This window comes from Ischnura elegans (genome assembly GCF_921293095.1).
Source record: "Ischnura elegans chromosome 13 unlocalized genomic scaffold, ioIscEleg1.1 SUPER_13_unloc_1, whole genome shotgun sequence".
In the NCBI taxonomy this organism is placed as follows: Eukaryota; Metazoa; Arthropoda; class Insecta; order Odonata; family Coenagrionidae; genus Ischnura; species Ischnura elegans.
Genome location: NW_025791657.1, coordinates 478789 through 498756, shown reverse-complemented (window position 1 = coordinate 498756; position 19968 = coordinate 478789). Strand labels below are relative to the sequence as shown.

Sequence of the window (19968 nt, the reverse complement as noted above, 5' to 3'; positions counted from 1 at the left end):
TTTGAAGCGGTAATTTCGGGACAGGTCGTACGAAACCTACCGCCGGTCGTAGGTACCGCCTCGTACTTCGAAATAGCCCTGCTGAAGAAGAAATCATATTACCACAGAAGTCAGAAAATATTTTAAGGGAATTTCATGCCCGTTGACACCACAGTTTACAACAGATCAGGCACAGAAAGGTTACTTTAGATTTCGCACTTTAGTTGCGTATTTTACCACTAGAGTACCACATATACAACAGGCCTACCCGGCCTACGATCGAAAATTGACGAAAACTTGCATTCGCAGGATAAAATCATGTATCATTGAACTTAATTGCATGAGCCGTTGAATGGCTGTTTTTAAAAACTGTATTTTAATTATTGAGTAAAGAAGTTTTGGAATCCATTTTTTGACACAATTATAAATAACCGTGTGGAAGCCACATTGGGCTTAATCCTTTCTGAGCTATCTATTATACATTTAGTAACAAAAACTTGTTATTCCACCATCAATAAAAGAATCATTGATGAAGTGTAACTGAGATTTTCATACATACTGTCAAATGGAAAGAAATTAGTCTTCGAACGCATATGTTTGGCCTAATCTTTAGGTACGCGCTCCGTGGATGAAACGGCAACTAGAAAACCACAATTCTACACCAATCTTTGCTTGCATTGTCTTATATTGACAAGGGCTGTGTAACCGGACGTTATTTTGTAATCGTTTCAAAGAGTCTGAAAATTGTTCATTTTATTTTCAGCCCATGCAGTTAAGTCGTGATATATTTTGAGATGAGCTATTAATTGTTGGCTTTTTTGGTACTTCGTTGAATAATTTAAAGTATTTTCATTTTCGCTCGTTATCAAAGTGAATGTAGTTTTCGTGATGGATTTTGAGATCTTTGTCAGTTCTTTGTAGATGATTTCTATGACTATAGAACTGATTTGAAGATTGAAGTGAAAACATGAGTCGTACCACCGGTATTTTGAAGTCAGGAAGGAATTCAAAGAGTGACATTTGCAGACTTTGTAGGAAGATTAATAGTTTGTATTACAACATATTCACTTCTAATGTAGCATGTAAAATAACTGTGGAGGAAGCTCTGCATGATTTAGTCGGATTACAAGTAAGTGGCGCATTACATTTTATCGATTTTGTTGAAATGGAGATTATTTCATCTCGGGTTATGCAGGATAATTTCGAATTCCTCTGACGTATAAGTTATTTATTGCTATATCAGGTTGCTGTGGGAGATGGCCTGCCCAATACCATGTGTCAACTATGTTTGAAGAAACTCACGGAATTCAGTGTTTTCAAGAAGATTTGCTTAGAATCAAACACAGTTCTGAGAAAATTTTCGCCAAGAAATTACGGCAGGGTGAGTACTTAACGTCTTTTTTCATTTAGAGGCTTCGGAGATTTTAAAGTTATGATAAATGGTTTGTGTCGACTGCATTAGGAAATGGAGAGAGAAAATTATTTGCGGACTGAATATAAATATCATAAATTTGTAAGGATTAACTCAATATGGTAATAGATTAATCGCTTGTTGACACAATTGGAGTTCACAATGCAACACAAGCACAGTAGTTTAACTGCATTAGGCCATTAAATCCAGTTTGAACTATGAAGGCACTCATATAAACAATCAAAAGTTAATTGAGCATTTGTCAATGTACAGTAACAGGGCATGAATGGCTTCGTTTATGGTCTACGGACAAGTGCAAGTGTAACGAGTTCATTTCCTCACGAGGGGTTTTCCCTATCCATTAATCCGTGGCAAGGCGCTAGTTATGTTCCGATATGTGTTTTAGTGGCGACGACTAAAGAAATTTTTGTAAAGAAATTCCTTGCTTTTGAATAATTGACAATGTATGCTCTTGCGTGGAAATGACTTATTGGGTTGCTCGTAAAACAAAGCCAGCTCTTCCTGAGTTTGGCATTGCTCTTCTTTGAGCAATGCCTCCAAAATAGCTTATTTGTAGGTTTTTGTTCTTCCTTCAAATGGACAGTTGTCAGCATTGAAATGACCGTCTTTGAAGCAACGGAAACAATCTCAGCTCATTTTCTCACATAAGGGGAGCATCTCGGTAAACTTTTTGGAGCTCTCAGTGCACCTTGTGCGCTGTCTTCTTTGAATGAAAGAAGAAAAGGTATCTTCCTGCAAATGGGGGTTAATTGGCACTAAATCAGACATTTTCAAAAACAAAAAGTGCATATTGCCAGGAAAAATTCACCATGGTTGTTGACCAGTTTGTTTACCAAATGTGTATCCTTTAGGGGTCATACCCAAATTTCAATTGCTCATATTTCATTAACAAATGACAATTGGAGGCTAAAATTGCACACAATTTTTAATCATACCAAAATGTATGACCATGGTAAGTTTCATGAAAATCCGAGTCGGTGGGTGTCATTTGGTCAAAATATTGGTTGATTTGACATGAAATGACCCCATGGTTGTTGAGCAGTTTGTTTGCCAAATGTGTATCCTTGAGTCATGATGTAACTTATGTGTCAAAATTGACCAGTAATCAGTACCATAGCCATGTATTGACAGACGGGGGAACTTAGTTCGGACTTAATGCATAATTGGTGCATGATCGGTTTTGTAAGTTTTAAGGATTGTCATCCTTAAAACTACTATATGTGTCAGGGTTTATAAATATAGAGTTTTATGAAATAATTTTGGCATTTTAGATAATTTTCATGTTGCTTTTCTTTCTGCATAAATATGATGCACCATAAGAATCCACTGATGAGAATAAAATAAATAGCGACTCTGGCATTTTATTAACAACTTCTCCAAATATCATACATAAATACAGATATTAATTAATTTTTTGATTAACAGAGTTAATTTTATCATATTCTTAGTTGTAAATATTGTAATCCTGAATCTTTATTTTGAAAAGTCTTAATTTTTAAAAAGGGAATAATGTTATTTATAAACAATCACCATTTTCTCTTAGAATGCTTTCATGTATTTCGCATTGAAGGGGAAACTTCCATGACCCCAAGGAAATTTTTAAATTGACACCGTTTAAGCTCAGTAAATCAATGATCTTCCTGGCAAATTACATTTCAGTCGTCTGTGTAGCTTTTCAGTGATTGGTTAACAGACATGCGGACACCACTCCATTTTTACAAAAAAGGTAGAGGTAACATGTTTAACATCCTGTTGTAGTAATGGTTAGGAGCATATTTTATTTGTTGATTTTTAATGAGATGAGTTGTTTATCACTGTTACTTTTTTCCCAAGAGTATTGAAGGAGAAAGGGCAGCTGATGACAAGCCAAGGCCTTCTGTGGAGACTAAGGAGTCCATTCAGTATATAATTGATTGCAGCTCCCATGTAACATGCTCACCCCAAATGACTGAAATATACATTCCTGTGCCAGATTGCCTACTGCCCAGGAATGATGAGTTGGTAAGTTTTAATCTCATGCATAGTAAAACCTGAGTTGAATCACCTTCAGTTGTAAAAATTTCTAAGTTGTATGTGGAAAGAGAGTCTCTGTTGTAAAAATAAGTATTTTTATGGGAAGTCACTCACATTTAATCCACCCTTCAGTCATTGGGCTTTTCCATTGGTAACATATTAGGCAAAGAGCCTAGCCGCACAAGTTATTTTCAAGCAAATCAGTATCAGATGCATAATAGGGTGGTTTGGAAACATTTTTTTTTTTTTAATGCATCTGGCTCAGCCAATAAGAGTTTTGGGACTCATGAAAAATAAGGCATAAACATTTTTAGACCTCCAGTTGAACTCCTTAACCAAAGTAAAATGTATTTTATGGCAGGGTCATTAATCGAAAATTTTAATGTCATTGTCATACCCTATAAATTGGGCCGAATTCCTGTTCATAAGGGCAAACATTTGATTAATTTTGACATACTGACATCGCTAAGCCACAAAATACCAAATTTGATTTCACGTGCACTAAGAAAATATTCCAACACCCAAGTAGTGTGGCAAATAGAAGAGTGGCAGGCTGGTGGGGTTTCCTCCCTGCGTGCCTCTCACACCCCAAATACAGCAAAATTAATCCTGCATTCACTGCTAGGAGGGTGCCATCTTTGATGATATACATCGATAGATACTAGGTGGTAAAACAGAATGCATAGTGAGGTGACTTGTCCCTTTTTTGGCATCTGGTCGGCATTAAACAAATAAGCTTTATCTTTTAGTAAATTTCAAGGCCGTTTTCATAGGAATTCACTCCTAAAATTTGGCATAGAAAACTAGGAAAAACTCCCCATTCCCATAGGCTTACAATGGCCACTAGGCTACTGAAGCACCAACCCTTCCTCAGAAATCCAAATGCCAACAATTTATTAACTTTCATTCAAAATGTGTATATGCCCATCTAGTTTTTAGTGAAGTGGGGTCATTTCATGCATGATGGTGCTGGAAATTTTGTGGAGTGAGTAAACTTCTCTCGGGTTTCCCACCGGGTTAAAGGCTTCGTTTCGAGCTCCGACTCGGCGCTCATCATCAGGGCTACAGGATGCTGTGATGCGGGAATGGGCCTGCTTATATGCTGCCCTTCTCCGGTCAGGCTCCTCGGGATTGGCTGGTAGTTTCCCGCCTGGTGGGGTTGGCTCCGGATTGGTCTGTCCGTCTTATCGTCCTTTCCCTGTATTCGGTCAGTTTTTTCAGAACGGGTTTCCAAGTGCTGCTAAGGGAATACCCTGAATCGCGATTAAAGTTCTTCCTCTCCAGTTTAATTTCGATGGCCTCTTTGGTGAGACGGTCCCAAAAACTTTTGGCATGACAAAGTATCTCTTTTTTTTCAAATTGAATTTTATGGTCGTGTTCGACACTATGCTCAGCAATTGTAGATTATTCTAACTGAGCAAGCCTCAGATGCCGCTTATGTTCTTTAAGCCTTGTTTCGATGGCTTGGCCAGTTTCTCCAATGTATGCATCACCGCACTCGTAGGGGACACAGTAGACACCAGGAATCTTGAGACCGGCTGGGTCCTTCGCTCGTACCAGCTGTTCCTTCAATTTCATGGGAGGATTGTGGATGGTCTCAATGTTGAGCCATTGCTGAGCATAGTGTCGAACACGACCATGAAATTAAATTGGAAAAAACATAGATATTTTGTCATGCCGGGAAAGCATCAAAACTTTCTTCAATTTTGTGGAGGCTCTTCTGGTTGAGAACCTGCCAAATGAGCTAAAAGGAATCATAAATCTGGCTATTCAAAGGAAGGGATTTTTCAGTCATCCTGACAATGTACTGCTTGCTATTATAGCTAATTATTGAGGGCGGGGAATTGGGACGAGATGGAGGGAAAAATATCAGCAGCAACCGAGAACACATGTGTGAGGCAACCAACCTGAGATTTTTTCAATTATCAGATTTTGATTTTGAAGCCTGCTGATGATTAATTGGGTAGAGACCATGGTACTTCTGGTTATATCTGACGTAACTTGTGTGGAAATTCCAAAATTGTTTGGTAAAGGTTCAATGCTGAAATTCAATATTCCTTGCATTGCACATGGGATTGAAAGATTAGTGAATGAGGTCACCCAAACTTTGTTGACAGCAGCAAAAGATGAGGAACTACACAAACATAAGAAATGCTGCAAATAATGTAAAGCAGAGCGAAGATCCCAACCTTTGAAACTTCTTGGTTAATGCTTAAGTTTCATTATAAAATTTCAACTTTCTTTTGAAATTTACATGCAGATAGAAATAAAGTTAAATTATCAAGAGATGGAGGAGCCAAGTTATACCCATAAAAATGATGTCAATGTGAAAGCATGGTGTTGTTATTGAAGGATAATATTATTTAATAGAGTATATTCCCTGGTAAAAATATCACTAAAATTGTAAAAAGTTTTGGTAGGATATGCCATCAGAAACAATACCTCATTTTCGGATCTAATTGTAGTTTTAGTTTATGTGGTAATTACCAATTTGCATGTTCTTTAGGAATTACTAAGTATGCACAAATTTCAAAAGTACAATATATTACAGAAATTAACTGTACATATTTTCATGGTCACATGATTTTATGAGAAAGAAGGAAAGGCGTGGGCATAACTATCTGTAAGAAATAATAAATACTGGAAAGGACAGGTATATACTACTGGAGTTGAACTGCAAGCAAGGAGTCAAAAAAAACTTATGAGTACATGCTTTTGGCTAGCTGAAGTGGTCTCAGGAAAGAGAGGAGGTTTTATTATTATTTTTAAACGGGTTGTTTTGGGTTGACTTATATTTAGTGACACTCAACATTCTCTTTTAGTGTCATGTGAAAGAGGAGAACAGAGACCATCTTATGGAAGAGAGTTATCCAATGCTGCATATACCTGCTGGAATTCCAACTGATGTCACGGATCCATTGGCAACTGATGACGTGGTGAGTGTACTTCTGCATTGTTAAGCTCAGTTGTGCGATGACACTTATCCATTCCCTGGGGGAACATTCTCAGCACCACTCAGCAGAAAGGCAAGACATTTTTCCTCCCTTGATCCGTCAAAAGCAGAAAAGCTATGTTTTTTTGTGAATGAATCTTTTAAAATGAAAGAATCATTGTGACAAATAATAATGTGTATTTTACTATACTGGCAGCTTATTTTACTGTTGTTCATAGGTTTGGAACTATTTCTTTGATTTTCATCAATTTTTTATTAGAAAATCACGAGGAATTTTCAGAATTCAGTGATCTTATAGTTTTTTTTGTCAAATTATGTTTTAAGTAGTAATAAAGGTAGTGTTTACTATTTAATTTTATGAGGCATTGAGTCACAAGGTATGCCCGATAATGATATTCCTCCTCACTAAGGCTTTCATTTGATTAAGTGATAATGAAGAGGATATTTATTGGACAAATATTGTTGGCCAATTAAGTTATTTGGTTTTCCCTAAAGAGGCCAGAATCGTTCTACATCGATTATTCATTTTCTACAGACACCCAAGGGCATACCCTGTATCACAACTAGGGGTGGGCAAGCAATGGTCTAGGAGGGGTTGGTCAAGCCAGGTTTAGACATTTTAGCATGGAAAAGGTTAATGAAACCAACAGTTTATGAAAATTATAGCAGCCCTCTATTAGTTTATGAGATTAATTACTGGAAAAAATAGTTTATTTTAGTTACATATCTTCTACTAATGCTAATAATTTTATGTGGTCTAAATGAAAATTTGATGAATACTTTCGTTTCAATGCAGCACTGATTTTTCTGAAAAAACTTAAGATTTTTGCTTCTAGGGGGGGCAGCTGCTCCCATTGCCTCTGGCTGGATACACTAATGCAGTCACCCTGTAATTCAAGCTTGTTCATGTTCACTTTTGCTTGGTGTAGCAATTGATTGTAATGTGTACCACTGTGTGTTCCTCTTTCCAATAAAGTGATATAGTAACATGCTAGTAATCTTCTGTCACAGAAGATCAGATTAGCAATCATGAACAAAGATATGTATACAATGACCGCACTGATGGTGTCTCAAACAAACTAATGCACGAAGCCTCTTCTGATAAGGTAATACATATTACATACATTTGAGGACCTCAAATCCAGAAAACCAGAAGTCCAGAACATTTGAAAATTTATCTGTGTGGTGCTTTGACTTGCCACTTCATGGCACCACTCTCCAAGCCTAGTTCTGGGACGAGTAGGAAGTTAGCACATGCTATGAGCATATGCTAGGAACCTAGGCAGGGACATGTAGAGATTTTGAATGTATTTATAAATTAAATATTAGTTGTGCAACTAACTTTTCCCTATATTTTCAAATGAAAATGCAACTTAATTGTGAAGAAATGGTTATAAACGAGTCATCAAAGAATTGTCCATCGCTAGCCATAACTTTTACGTATCATTGTTGTAGAGCTCGAATATCGTAACAGGAAAAGTGTGCATCTTATGGGGCTATCTACCAATCATGCCAATTTGGATGTCTTCAAATTAGTGGAGCTGCTGATCATGCAGACTATGTGCCATTGAGCAGAAAAAGTAACGATCGGAATGTGTAATATCTGGGAAATATTGGTGGTGGGTAAGGACTCCCCATTTGGGTCTTTCGAGGTAGATTTTAACATGTTTGGCAGCATGATGTCAAGAGTTATCACGCTGTAAAATCACTTAGCCGAATCATAAGGAACTCAAGCTCTTTACTATTGCATGGAATGGCTTGGTGGGTAACACCTATTACATAAGCAAGTTATTCTTGAGTTTGGAATGAATCTTCATTGAGTAATGCCTCAAATTCTGCACTATTGATGGTTTTTGGTCTTCCTTTTCATGGACGGTTGTCAACATTGGAATGACCACCTTTAAGGCAATGGAACCAATTAGGGCATGTTGTTTCACTTTAAGCAGCATCCTTGCAAATCTTTTGGAGCTCTAGATGTGCTTCAGTCACTGTTTTCTTCATGGAAATGAAGAATAAAACCCTTCCCACAAATAGCCGCTACTTGGCATAAACTCAGACATATTCAATTTATGATTAGGATATGATGCCCCAACAAACTCACCATTTATATATATAACGGTTTGATTGCCAATTGTCTAGGCTCGGTTCATGACATTTCCTGCATGCCAATATCGGCCAGAATTCACTGCTATATTCATCTACTAAAAAGAGTGAGAACTTAGTTACACACCTAATAAATAACAAAATACAGAAGCACTTGCACAGATTTGCTGTCCAACTAAGGAAGGTGTCGATAGATATCGCAGCGTCTGCTAATGAATCCTATCAGTGAAAGCCTTAGAACAATGAAGAAGGTTTTTTTTATTGCTCGTTGTCATCCAGCATTAAGTACATATAGTTGATAATGGGGGAGCAATGGTTATGATTTGGTGACTTATTTGGCAAGGTTTTTGCCTCCTTTAATGTAATGTTCTTGAGTCCATCTAAGGGGACGAATGGTCTTGTAGGTTGTTTGATGGACCATTCACACATTCACATGCACCTCTGCTCCTTTTACACAGCTGCGAGGATTGAGGCTGTATATTTGCTATCGATTGGTTCCATTATGTAGTTGCAAGGCGTACAGTGAATATTTCACAATTAATAACTAACATATGGCAGCGTACACCTGTCTTTATGCCGAGTCTGCGTTCACACAGATGACATTGCTTAGTATACCAATTAATATTAAAATCCCTTTCATGTGTAACTTCGAGTTATGGTTTTATTATATTAAAATTCTCAAAAACTGTGTGCCACTTTTTCCGCATGCTGAAGACCAGGAATCAAAAAAAAACCTTGGAATCCGAAAACCCTTTTTCCCAGGCTTACTGAATGTGAGTCTCTCAACTGTAGTTACAAAGAGGCCAGAATCGTTCATCAGGGATTATTTATTTTCTACAGACACCTTGTAGTTCAAGCTTTGTTCATAATCACTTTTGCTTGGTGTGCAAATTGATTAAAATGTGTATCAATGGGTATTTCTCTTTTTAATAGATGGATCCGGTAAAATACATGTGCTCTTCTGTAAAAAAAGATCAGGTTAACGATGATGAAGAAAGATATGTACAAAATGACTGCACTGATGGTGTCTCAAGCAAATTGATGCATGAAGCCTCTTCTGATCAGGTAATACATATTATGACCTATTAATTGCACCTTTAATTTGAAATGCATGTAAACTCTGTCACCATCATATGTCAGCAATCTTAAAATTGGTTTCATTTAGCCTTCCATTCCTCTCTCCTATCTCCTTATCTTTTCATATTAATTATATTCTTCTCTTTTACACTCTTAATAATCTGGCCGATGAAAAACATTGAGAAGCACTATCCACTCTTCCCGTACAGCTGTCCCTTTCTTTTTCTGTAAATTGTCCTTATTTTCATTCGATTAAATTATTCTGTTTTCTACAAAGAGGCCAGAATTGTTTATCGGGGATTTTTTTCTACAGACACCCTGTAATTCAAGCTTTGTAATGATCATTTTTGCTTCTTGTACCAAATGATAAAAATGGGTATTCCTCTTTCCAATAGGGTGAACCAGGGACATACAAGTGCTCTTCTGTTAAAGAAGATGAGATTAGCGATGGTGAAGAAGGATACGTAGTCAATGATTGCACTGATGGTGCCTCAAGTAAACTCATACATCAAGACTCTCCTGATCAGGTAATATTATTTATTAACTGTGTATTGTGCATTGTACTTGAATTGAATATGAACTATGTAACATTCATTAATCTACATTCCTAAAATTGCTTTCTCACAGCCCTGAATTCCTGGCTATCATATGCTTATCTTTTCATGTTTATGATCTTCTTTTTTATATCCTTAAAAACCTGACCTTTGAAAAACATTCAGAACTAACCTTTTCCCTTCGTCCTGTCCACCTCTCCTTTTATTTTTATGACTACAGTATTTATAAGGCCGTCACATCTCATGATGTGGTTTTTTAAGTTAAGGTTCTTTGATTATTTTTTTGTCACACTTCTCTCTTTACTTCTTTGGTATGTCCTTGTTCAATCCCATGCATCTTCAACATTCTTCAGGAGCAACACGTTTCTTAAATTTCCGCATTTGACTTTTCTGCAGCTGGCGATTTTGATTCCTTTTTAAACAAATGCATTTTTTAAATTTATTGTCAGATGTATTGTGTTCATATGTAGTGTCAGATGTATTGTGTCCTTATTTTTGTATAAGTATTCAGCTTTGATTAGTTTGTAATATTTTGAAGAATGCTCTCTGTGCCTGTGCTGTTCTACTGATTTTTTATTGTTGCATCCATCACTGGTGACTAGGCTTCCTATGGCTTAACATATCAGTCTGACTATAAGGAATTGATAGCTTAAAAATGACATGGTATGTTGTAACCTTGGTCAGTGGAGGAGTTTTATCATTATTGAGAAGATTATATGTTGAGTTTTACATATCAAGAAGCTATTTCTCTGAGGATCATCACATGGATTTAGCTTGTATTTTGCTATGTAAATAAGAGTTAGTTGGTATATTATAGTTTAGTGGTTAATTTATAAACGTATTTTTTAACCATTTAAATTCTAGACATTAATTTCCTTGAGGCAGCTTGCAAGAGAATATGAAAAACATACCCATAATAAATCATTCTATGAAATAAGTTTTGGTAAATGGTTTCAAAATAAATGTTCTAAATCTCCTGTTCCCTCATTAATATTATTTTGATTCTTATTTTCAGTCTACCACAGGTGAGGACATGGTGCCAATTGAGAGTTTTACTATGGCTCAAAAGTCTTCCACGGAGGAAATTGGTGAGTACTCTAAAGGGCTTGAAAATAACTCTAAAGATGGAGGAATTGAAGTTAATAATTGTGGAGGATGTATGTATATGTTAATGTTTTTATTTAGCCAACTTATACTGTGACCAGAGAACTAATAGAGAATTTGACCGTGGCCCATTATACAAATGGAAGCAGTGGGGAAGTGCTTCCATGGGCTACAAATAGCTGTGTAAGGCTTATTGTAACTGGTTCTGAAGGATGAAGAACCTGAATCAGTCATCCATCCATATTTTCTGTTTTCTTTGGTATAAGTGCCAATTGTATAGGGGATGAGAGTTATATTTACTTATTTTTTAGTAGGCATCTGTATTTCCTTAATGGTCCTCCCTAAAAATTTTTTGCTGAAATGTTTGAGTGTTTCTCTACTTGGACTAAATAATTGGAAAGTTTTCTTCATTTTCTCTCTGTGGCTTTTTTGACAGTTTAAAATTCATATAAGAATGCTGTCATGGTTCAGCCAACCTTTGAGACCAGTTTATTTAAAAAATATTAACAAATTACCAGAATGGAGCACTTGGTTTCAGAATCAAGTATACGAAAGTAAATTTCAATGCTCACAGGAAATGTGAACATAAGACTTGCTCAAACGATTGAAAAAAAATTGACAGAGCTTTTTCTCCATTTTAAGATAGCTAAAAATAATTTAAATTGGCATATTCCCATTCACATTTCTGGCTTTTCTATCCATTTAATTGATTGTAAATTAAGGATGTCGGAGTCTTTGATTTCATGTTTTAATGTGATAGTGGTAATTTGAAATTCTTTTCTAGATGTCCCGGCTGCCGAAGATATGTCCATTGAAGCAACATCAACTACATGTCTGCCAGCAGAAGGAAGTGCAAGAAATCATTCAATTGATGAATGCATTAGTCCCACAGCTTTGGTAACACAAAATGATTCCAAGACTGTTGCAACCCTTGTAGGGGTAGGAAGAAATCTGATGGATAAAGACTCGGAAAAATGTGGTGCTCTTGATACTGATGAGATAACTTGCTATTCAATTCCTGATTATACACAGTGTAATACAAAAGACGTTGAATCACTGAAAAGAAGCGCAGGTGGAGCGGCAATGACTGTTTCTGGGGATAGAGATGGTTGTGATGCACAAAATGTCATGGATTCCCTTAGGCTTATCAAAATCAGACGAAACGACAAAAGTGGTAATGAGACTGTAAAGGGGAACAATGAAGAGATACTAAATTGCTTGACCGCAAATTCTTGTAACAGTAACAGATCAAACGAAAATTCATATGATTGCTTCAACTGCAGAGATAGGTTCAGCGGCAAAAATGAGCTAATCAAACACATGAAAATTCATGTCGTTTCTCGTAATTTTGATGCTGTAGCAGAATCTTCTGTCGGAGACATGTCTTTGAAACCCCTTTCGTCAAGCGACAATAGCAGCTCTTGCTTGACAACCACATCCAGAGCTTTAGGTGGGCTGAAGACAAAAAGACTAGGGCCGAGGCAAAAAGGAAATGTTTCCATCAGGGAAACCGTTGGAGAAAAAGGGGATACGAAAAGTGTGAGGCGAGTGACGAGAAGTTTCACTGCAGATGAGAAATCAACTTCACAGAGTTTATCCCCAAAGTCACCTTGCACGAGAAACCTGCGCGATCACGTGGCTGTGATGAAGAAAGGGAGATCATATTCATGCAGCGTGTGCGCTAAGTGCTTCCCTCAGAAAAGTCACCTCACCGTACATATCCGATCGCACACAGGCGAAAGCCCTTACTCGTGCAATCAGTGTGAATTGTCTTTCTCGACAAAGAGCATCTTGGTTAATCATGTACGGACGCACATCGGGGAAAAACCCTATACGTGCACATTCTGCAGCAAGTCCTTCGCTCAGAAAAGGGACCTGACCGTACACATCGGAACTCACACAGGAGATAGGACTTTTTCATGCAATCAGTGCGAAAAGTCTTATTTGAAAAAGAGCTGCCTGGTAACTCATCTACGAACTCACACGGGAGAGAAACCCCATCAGTGCACAGTCTGCAGCAAGTCCTTCGCTCTCAGGAGTGGACTTAATTCCCACATGCGTAGACACAACGGAGAAAGACCTTTCTCGTGCAATGAATGTGGAAAGTCTTTCTTGATGAAGGGCGAATTAGGTATACATATACGAACTCACACGGGAGTGAAACCCCATCAGTGTACAGTCTGCAAAAAGTCCTTCGCTCGGAGGAGTAACCTCGATACCCACATCCGTAGACACACCGGAGAGAGACCTTTTTCTTGCAATGAATGTGGAAAGTCTTTTCTGTCCAAAGGGCATTTAGTGAGGCACGTACGTGCGCACATGGGAGAGAAACATTATTCGTGCACATTCTGCCGCAAGACCTGCGCTCGGAGCGAAGACCTCGATCTCCACATGCGCAGGCACACGGAGAAGAAGCCTTTCTCGTGCGAAATTTGCGGAAATTCGTTCACTCAAAGAAGCGGTTTGGTCGGGCATATGCGGACACACTCGGGCGAGAGGCCTTTTACGTGTGAAATCTGCTCCAAGTCTTTCAGGCACAGTTCTGTTCTCTATGGTCACATGCTGACGCACTCGGGAAAGAAGCCTCATGCCTGCGACGTGTGCGGCAAGTCCTTTGCTCGGAAGAACACCCTCGCTTGCCACATGCGTTCGCACACTGGTGATAGACCTTTTTCATGCAAAATCTGCAAAAAATCTTTCAAAATGAAGCAGGCTCTCAAATATCACATGAAAACACACACAAGGGAGAAGCCTTTCTCGTGCGACATTTGCTTCAAGTCTTTTCCTTTTAGTTTTCACCTCAAAAGTCACATGCGAATGCACACAGGAGAGAAGCCTTATATTTGCAACGTATGCAGCAAGTGTTTCGCTCGGAGGGAAGGCCTTGTCTTACACATGAGAACACACTCGGAAGACCGGCCTTATTCATGCAATGAATGCGAAATGTCTTTCTCGACGAAGCGGTACTTAGTTTCGCATATTCGTACCCACACGGGGGAAAAACCTTATTCGTGCACTGTCTGCAGCAAGTCCTTTGCTCAGAGGAACCGCCTTGTTTCCCACATGCTAACACACACGGGAGAGAAACCTCACTCCTGTAACATTTGCTTCAAATCTTTTCGGCTTAGTTTTCATCTCAAAAGTCACATGCGAATTCACACAGGAGAGAAGCCTTATACTTGCAACGTGTGCAGCAAATCTTTCGCTCGGAGGGAAGGCCTTGTCTTACACACCCGAACGCATACAAAAGAGAGACCCTATTCATGCAGAATCTGCGATAAATCTTACATTAATAAATGTGGTCTCAACAGGCACATGCTCAAACACTCGCAAGAGAAACCATATTCATGCAACGAATGTCAAAAGTCTTTCTCGAAGAAGAGCAACTTACAGACACATTTGCGAACACACTCGGGAGAGAAACCTAATTCGTGTGAAGAATCCGAAAGTCTTTCTCGACAAAGTTCCTGTTAGTGTAGACATGAGTACAAAATAACCCGAGAGGATTCTTATTTCAGCAACGTCAGCAGCAGCTTTTACACATTATTGCGACCAAGTAAAACATTTTTACACTCACCGCAGGTAATTCTTATCACTGTAATTGTTCTTGTAAATATTTTGCTATGCGTGGCTACCTTGACAGCCACATGCATGCTCAGTCATGATGATAACCTTATATCAAATGAAATATAGTGTATGATTTACAGAGATAGTCAGTGACATCAGCTTCTATTTTCAGACGTGTTTTAATTTTTTTAAATATTTTAAATGTATTTTGGGATTAATGAATGGTGCAATAGTCGTCATCAAGTCCTTCTCTGCAAGGAAGGGCCTTGACTACCCCTTTTGTACACGTACATTTGTAAAAAGTATCATGATAAGTCTTCCGTGGGACGTGAGATAAGACGTGGAAGGCAGACTTGACACTTTTTCTGCATTACCATATAGTCTCAGAAAATAACAACATCGGCAGTCAGATCCCGAATATCACTCTCGCGATGCCTCCTGGTCAGATAACTCATCTTTGCGCATGTAACATGTTTGTTTGCTGACAAGATAGGTCATAAAAATGGAATATATATTCTAATTCAACCTCATGCAATTCTATAGTGAGGAGCTTAGTAGTTGAATCTCGCTTTCAGACCGTAGAATTTGAAAGTATTGAATGATATAGTGTCAAAAGGGATGATGGGCTATCTGCATATTTCCTTGAAGTAATACCAAACTGTCTTTTTGAATTTCCTTAATTCATATTGAAGAATAGCGATAGCATAGAAGGACACGCATCTAGTCTAGCGGATGGGGATCAAAAAGCCTTGCATGCCAATTTTTGATTGAGACATCTATAATTTTCAGTCAACGGTGTCTTGCTCAAAGTCCATTCTCAATTGTCACGTCCTAGGTGGTTCTGAAATTAATAACGATTGCTGGCAGCGTACTTTGTTCAAATAAAAAACTTGTGCCTTAGTTGGAAATAACATATTATTTGTGCATAATAATAAGAATGAGACTGAGTTTGCTAATGAAACCAATGTGGTATGTAATTTTTATATTCTCGGTACTGACAATGTTATTCCTAATTTTCTATTAAAAAAATGAATTAAGACATCACTAAATAAATTAAAATGAAAGCATTGTTTTCTAAGACTTCCTTCAAATTTTAGCCTTGTGTCAGAAACTTACTGTTCTTAAGATGTATCAATTGAAATATAGTGTATGATTCACAGAAATAGTCACATCAGCTACTATTTTCAGACGTGTTTTAATTTTTCTTTAATATTTTAAATGTATCTTAGGATTAATAAATGGTTCCCAAGAAGTCGTAACAACGTCTTATTTCCCATTTTTGTAAAGATTGAATCCTTAAAATATTCCAAGGGAACCAGCCTGCCATCAGAAAGTTTAGCCATAACATCCCGCCCTGGTGTACTTTGCTCTACAGGGGTGGAGGAGGACTGAGGAAGATCAGATGAGAAGAGGGGGCATGGCAGATAGTTGAGGGGCAGGAATACTCGAGGCAGGGGCAACAGGTGTGGAAGATGGTTGACGATTAGTTTGTGGTGAGAGGCTGAGGGATTATTGAAGGGGTGTGTGTAAACCGCGCGTGTGTCCTGTGGTGACTTGCTTGATTAACGGTATTTTGGGGAAAGCTCGTTTAGACACGGGCAGTGAAGTGTCTGCGCAGCCTTTCAACGAATTGAAAGGTAGAGGGACGCTTCCCACGTTCCCCGTAAACTGATCACGCGTAATTTTCGCAAATAATCGTAAGTCTTTACTCGTTTCACAACAGGTATTGATCTCCGTGGAGATTAAAGGTAATGAATTTGAAGTAGTGTGGTGATTTGGGATTTGTGGTGCAAGGAACTGTGATACGGCAATGGATAGTGAGAGGGAAAATTGGAAATGCGGCTTTTAATCAATACGTCAACGGTGGCTGTGAGTTGCTGAATCTGAGGTAATATTTTCTCTTCCCTCTCCTCCATCTCTCCCTGTCCCCCTCCTTCCCCCGCTCTCTCAACCTAGTCATATCGTCCTCCGATGTCGAGGAACATCTCTTTCTCCTCGCATTTGGAGTGGCCAGAGAAGGACCTACTCCCTTTGGTCGCTGCACCACTATCCATGTCTGGCCTGTAGTGAATTAAGTAATATGAAAGAATTTATAAGGTATTTATTTGCCCGAAGAAGTCCATTTGGTATGTGATGTAGTACATGAAATATTAAAGACGAAAATCCTTGAATGACAAAATAATGACTGAGTTTCTGATGCAATTGCATAGACTTACTATGTATTATGAGCACACAACACTTTGTTCAAGGTAGATAAATATTCAAAATACAATAGATTATATTTATGAAATTTACATTAAGGACTTCAAAGGATAGTATGAATTCACAACATAAGCAGAGCTCATGAAAAATTGGGGATAAAAATTTGAAAAAGCAATTTCTTGGCTAAATTAAATGACTGCTGGGCATTCCAAACACCAATGCTTAGGGGTATTTAAGAATAATAGACAAGAAATAATATAACAAATTACAGTCCCTCTTGTGATCACATTTACTGTGACTGAGAGTTGTCATGGATGAGGAAAGGAAAACCTGAGCATTATTTTAATGAGTAATGATCAAAATGTACTAAATTTATTGCACTACTAATGGGTTGGAAGTAAGTTGATAAATGCTATCAACACAAGATCCAAAATACGATCTTTTAAATGAATAATTAAGCAGACATATCCGAAGTTATTAACCCATTACCGGCCGAGTAAATAAATACCTAAAAATATAATTTTTCCTCTTAATTTTGCTTAATAACATTCTCAATAAGGCAAATTGAAAATTGAGGCCTTCAAAAAATTTTATTATGATAAAAAAATTAATGTTGCGTTTTCGCAACTTTGGCCAAATTCTGTATTTATAGGCAGTTTTGCAACCCGAATTACCATATATTGCCATTTCATGGGAATATGCCGCTTTTACTGTCAAATATAATCCTACTTCTTTTATGCCATGTATTTGATAATTTTTTTCATACTTGATAATTATAATCGTTATATATTGTCTCCGATTCTAACATAATTTATAAGGACATGAATTATCAAGTATGACAAAATCTGTCAAATACATGGCATAAAAAGGAGAAGGATTATACTTGACAGTATAAACGGCATATTTCCATGAGATGGCAATGTATAGTAACCGTGGCGCCGACTCAATGAGGCCTAAGGGGGCCCGAGCCCCCCCAAAAATTCGTTACAGATGTGAAGAAAATATGTGTCAGGCTAGTCAATTTTCCCCAGTGTCCAGATATCGAGATTCGAGTGATCAGGGTTCTAATGTTGATCATATGACTCTTCTAAAATGCTCTTCTTCTAAATTTAAAATTCACTAATAAAATTTACTGGGGCAAGGTTCTCGGTTTGGGCCCCCCCAATATTTTTTGCAAGTCGGCACCCCTGTATGGTAAGGCAGGTTTCATAACTACCTACAGATACCTAATTCGGCCTAAGCTGCAAAAACGCACCATTACGTTCCCGATCCGATTTTTACTTAATATTGGCTTCCCGACAAAATATAAGCTATAACATGTATTAATTGAAATTTTGACGTTTTTTATGGACGATTAAAAAACTTAATAAAGGGAATAGTGTAAGTTGCCGGGCGCTCTCGTCCGAGCCATCCGCAGGAGTATAAGGAAAGTCGACCGGTAAAAAGGGAGAAGTCACATGTCGGGGAAATCACACTTTATTCTTCCTTCATTGGGATTCACTGCGACGTCGACTGCCCAGCGTGCTGTCGTCTCCCACTGGTAAGCGTTTTTTCTGTTATTCTCTCGACTGCGCCGCTGGCTCACGTTCTTAAGAAAGATGTCTTACCTTGCATGGCCATGCGAGCAATTACTGTCGGTGTTGAGTGGTGGGGGAATCGTGGGAGCCGAAAGGAAAGGACTTATAGCCAAGTTTGGATGGGAAAGGAAATGCGGTAAGGAAGAAGACAGCCGCCTCTAACAATAGCTACTTTTAGGAAAAATTGTTTATCTTGCGCATCAGGTGACTTGATAATTGACACATTTTGAGTGTTTTTTAAATAGCAATACTAATGAAATGTCATCGTTATCTCACTAAAAAATAGTTTAAACTTTATTATCTATCGAAAAAAGTGAATTTTTTATTAATAAAATATAATTGAAGCGATTTGTATGCATTTCTTAACAATGTTGTGTTTTCGAAACTTTGGCCGTAAATGGGTTTACTCACGTATTCAAAAACCAACTTATTTGTGTACCATCACGACGCCAGTAACTTTTTGAAATAAAGAGATTTTGGCACTTCAGGTGTTGTTTTCATACAATGAAATAAACATTTCCTGTGGGCAAACTGCAAGCGTTTCCTTCATCACTACACTATGAGTAAATATCCTGTGCCCAGCCTTTCCAGTGTGTGCTTAGCATTATACTTAAGAGAAATTGTTATCCGAAATTAGTGAAGATAATACGTCGGGCACAAACGTCAATTGAAATCTTCATCCAAGTGTGGAAGTGTGAGAATTTCTGAAAAACAACACAAAAGGGGGAAAAAGATCTTGGGGCAATAGATATCATATAATCATAGCATGCTTGGAGATGATAATTGAACCTGGAGGTGAAGTGTCAATCCTACCAGAGGACAAAGCACAGGATACAAATGCCAGACGAAATGCGATTCACAAGTACTTCAGGCGCTGTTGCAAAAAAAACAAGTAACCGAAAGATGGATAAACTAAGGCATCACCGATAATGTAAGCTGATGGCAAATTTCCGGTGGTCCAAAGCCACGTTTTTAGCAAAGTTATTAAAATCGTTATTTTTCATCGCAGAAACATGGTTCAAAGACATATTTGATTGCTTGATTGGCAGAAGTGCGATGCAAACAATCATTTTTTGATGATCGGATTGATTGGTTGATTTTCAAATTGCAGTCAGAGCGGTCACTTTTGGGCCGCTCGGAGGGTCGAAGAGAGGGGCCAGCGAGGGTGAGATTGTCAAAGAAAGGGTCTCGGATTTGCAACCCTACGATTGTGTACCATGCCCATCCTGGAAATACCTGCTCCATGGCCCAACGAAACGCATTTTAACCTTTTCGCCGCATGTGAGGAGAAGGTTTTTCGTAGATTGAACAGCAGTGAAAGGGTTAAAGCAATGTAATCACGCAATAATGGATAACTCAACGAAATGCATACATAGAATGCATTCTCAACTACTTACCACATGGGTT

At 38.0% G+C, this 19968-nt stretch overlaps 1 protein-coding gene across 1 annotated transcript; it reads left to right on the top strand.

The window, feature by feature from the left end:
- The first annotated feature begins 676 nt into the window (after window positions 1-676).
- LOC124172582 (zinc finger protein 658B-like) lies at window positions 677-15743 on the top strand. Its single transcript, XM_046552025.1, has 8 exons — window positions 677-1108; window positions 1223-1360; window positions 3245-3412; window positions 6247-6360; window positions 9414-9545; window positions 9953-10084; window positions 11127-11199; window positions 12000-15743. The coding sequence occupies exons 1-8, from the start codon at window positions 947-949 to the stop codon at window positions 14687-14689; spliced, it is 3609 nt and encodes a 1202-aa protein (XP_046407981.1). The 5' UTR covers window positions 677-946; the 3' UTR covers window positions 14690-15743.
- The last annotated feature ends 4225 nt before the right edge of the window (window positions 15744-19968 follow it).

Bases quoted from the DNA above. Each gene is read 5' to 3' on its own strand.
- LOC124172582 (XM_046552025.1), top strand. From the start codon at position 947: ATGAGTCGTACCACCGGTATTTTGAAGTCAGGAAGGAATTCAAAGAGT. The intron at 1,109-1,222 runs GTAAGTGGCGCA...TTGCTATATCAG, and splicing joins ATGATTTAGTCGGATTACAA to GTTGCTGTGGGAGATGGCCT. The intron at 1,361-3,244 runs GTGAGTACTTAA...TTTTTTCCCAAG, and splicing joins CGCCAAGAAATTACGGCAGG to AGTATTGAAGGAGAAAGGGC.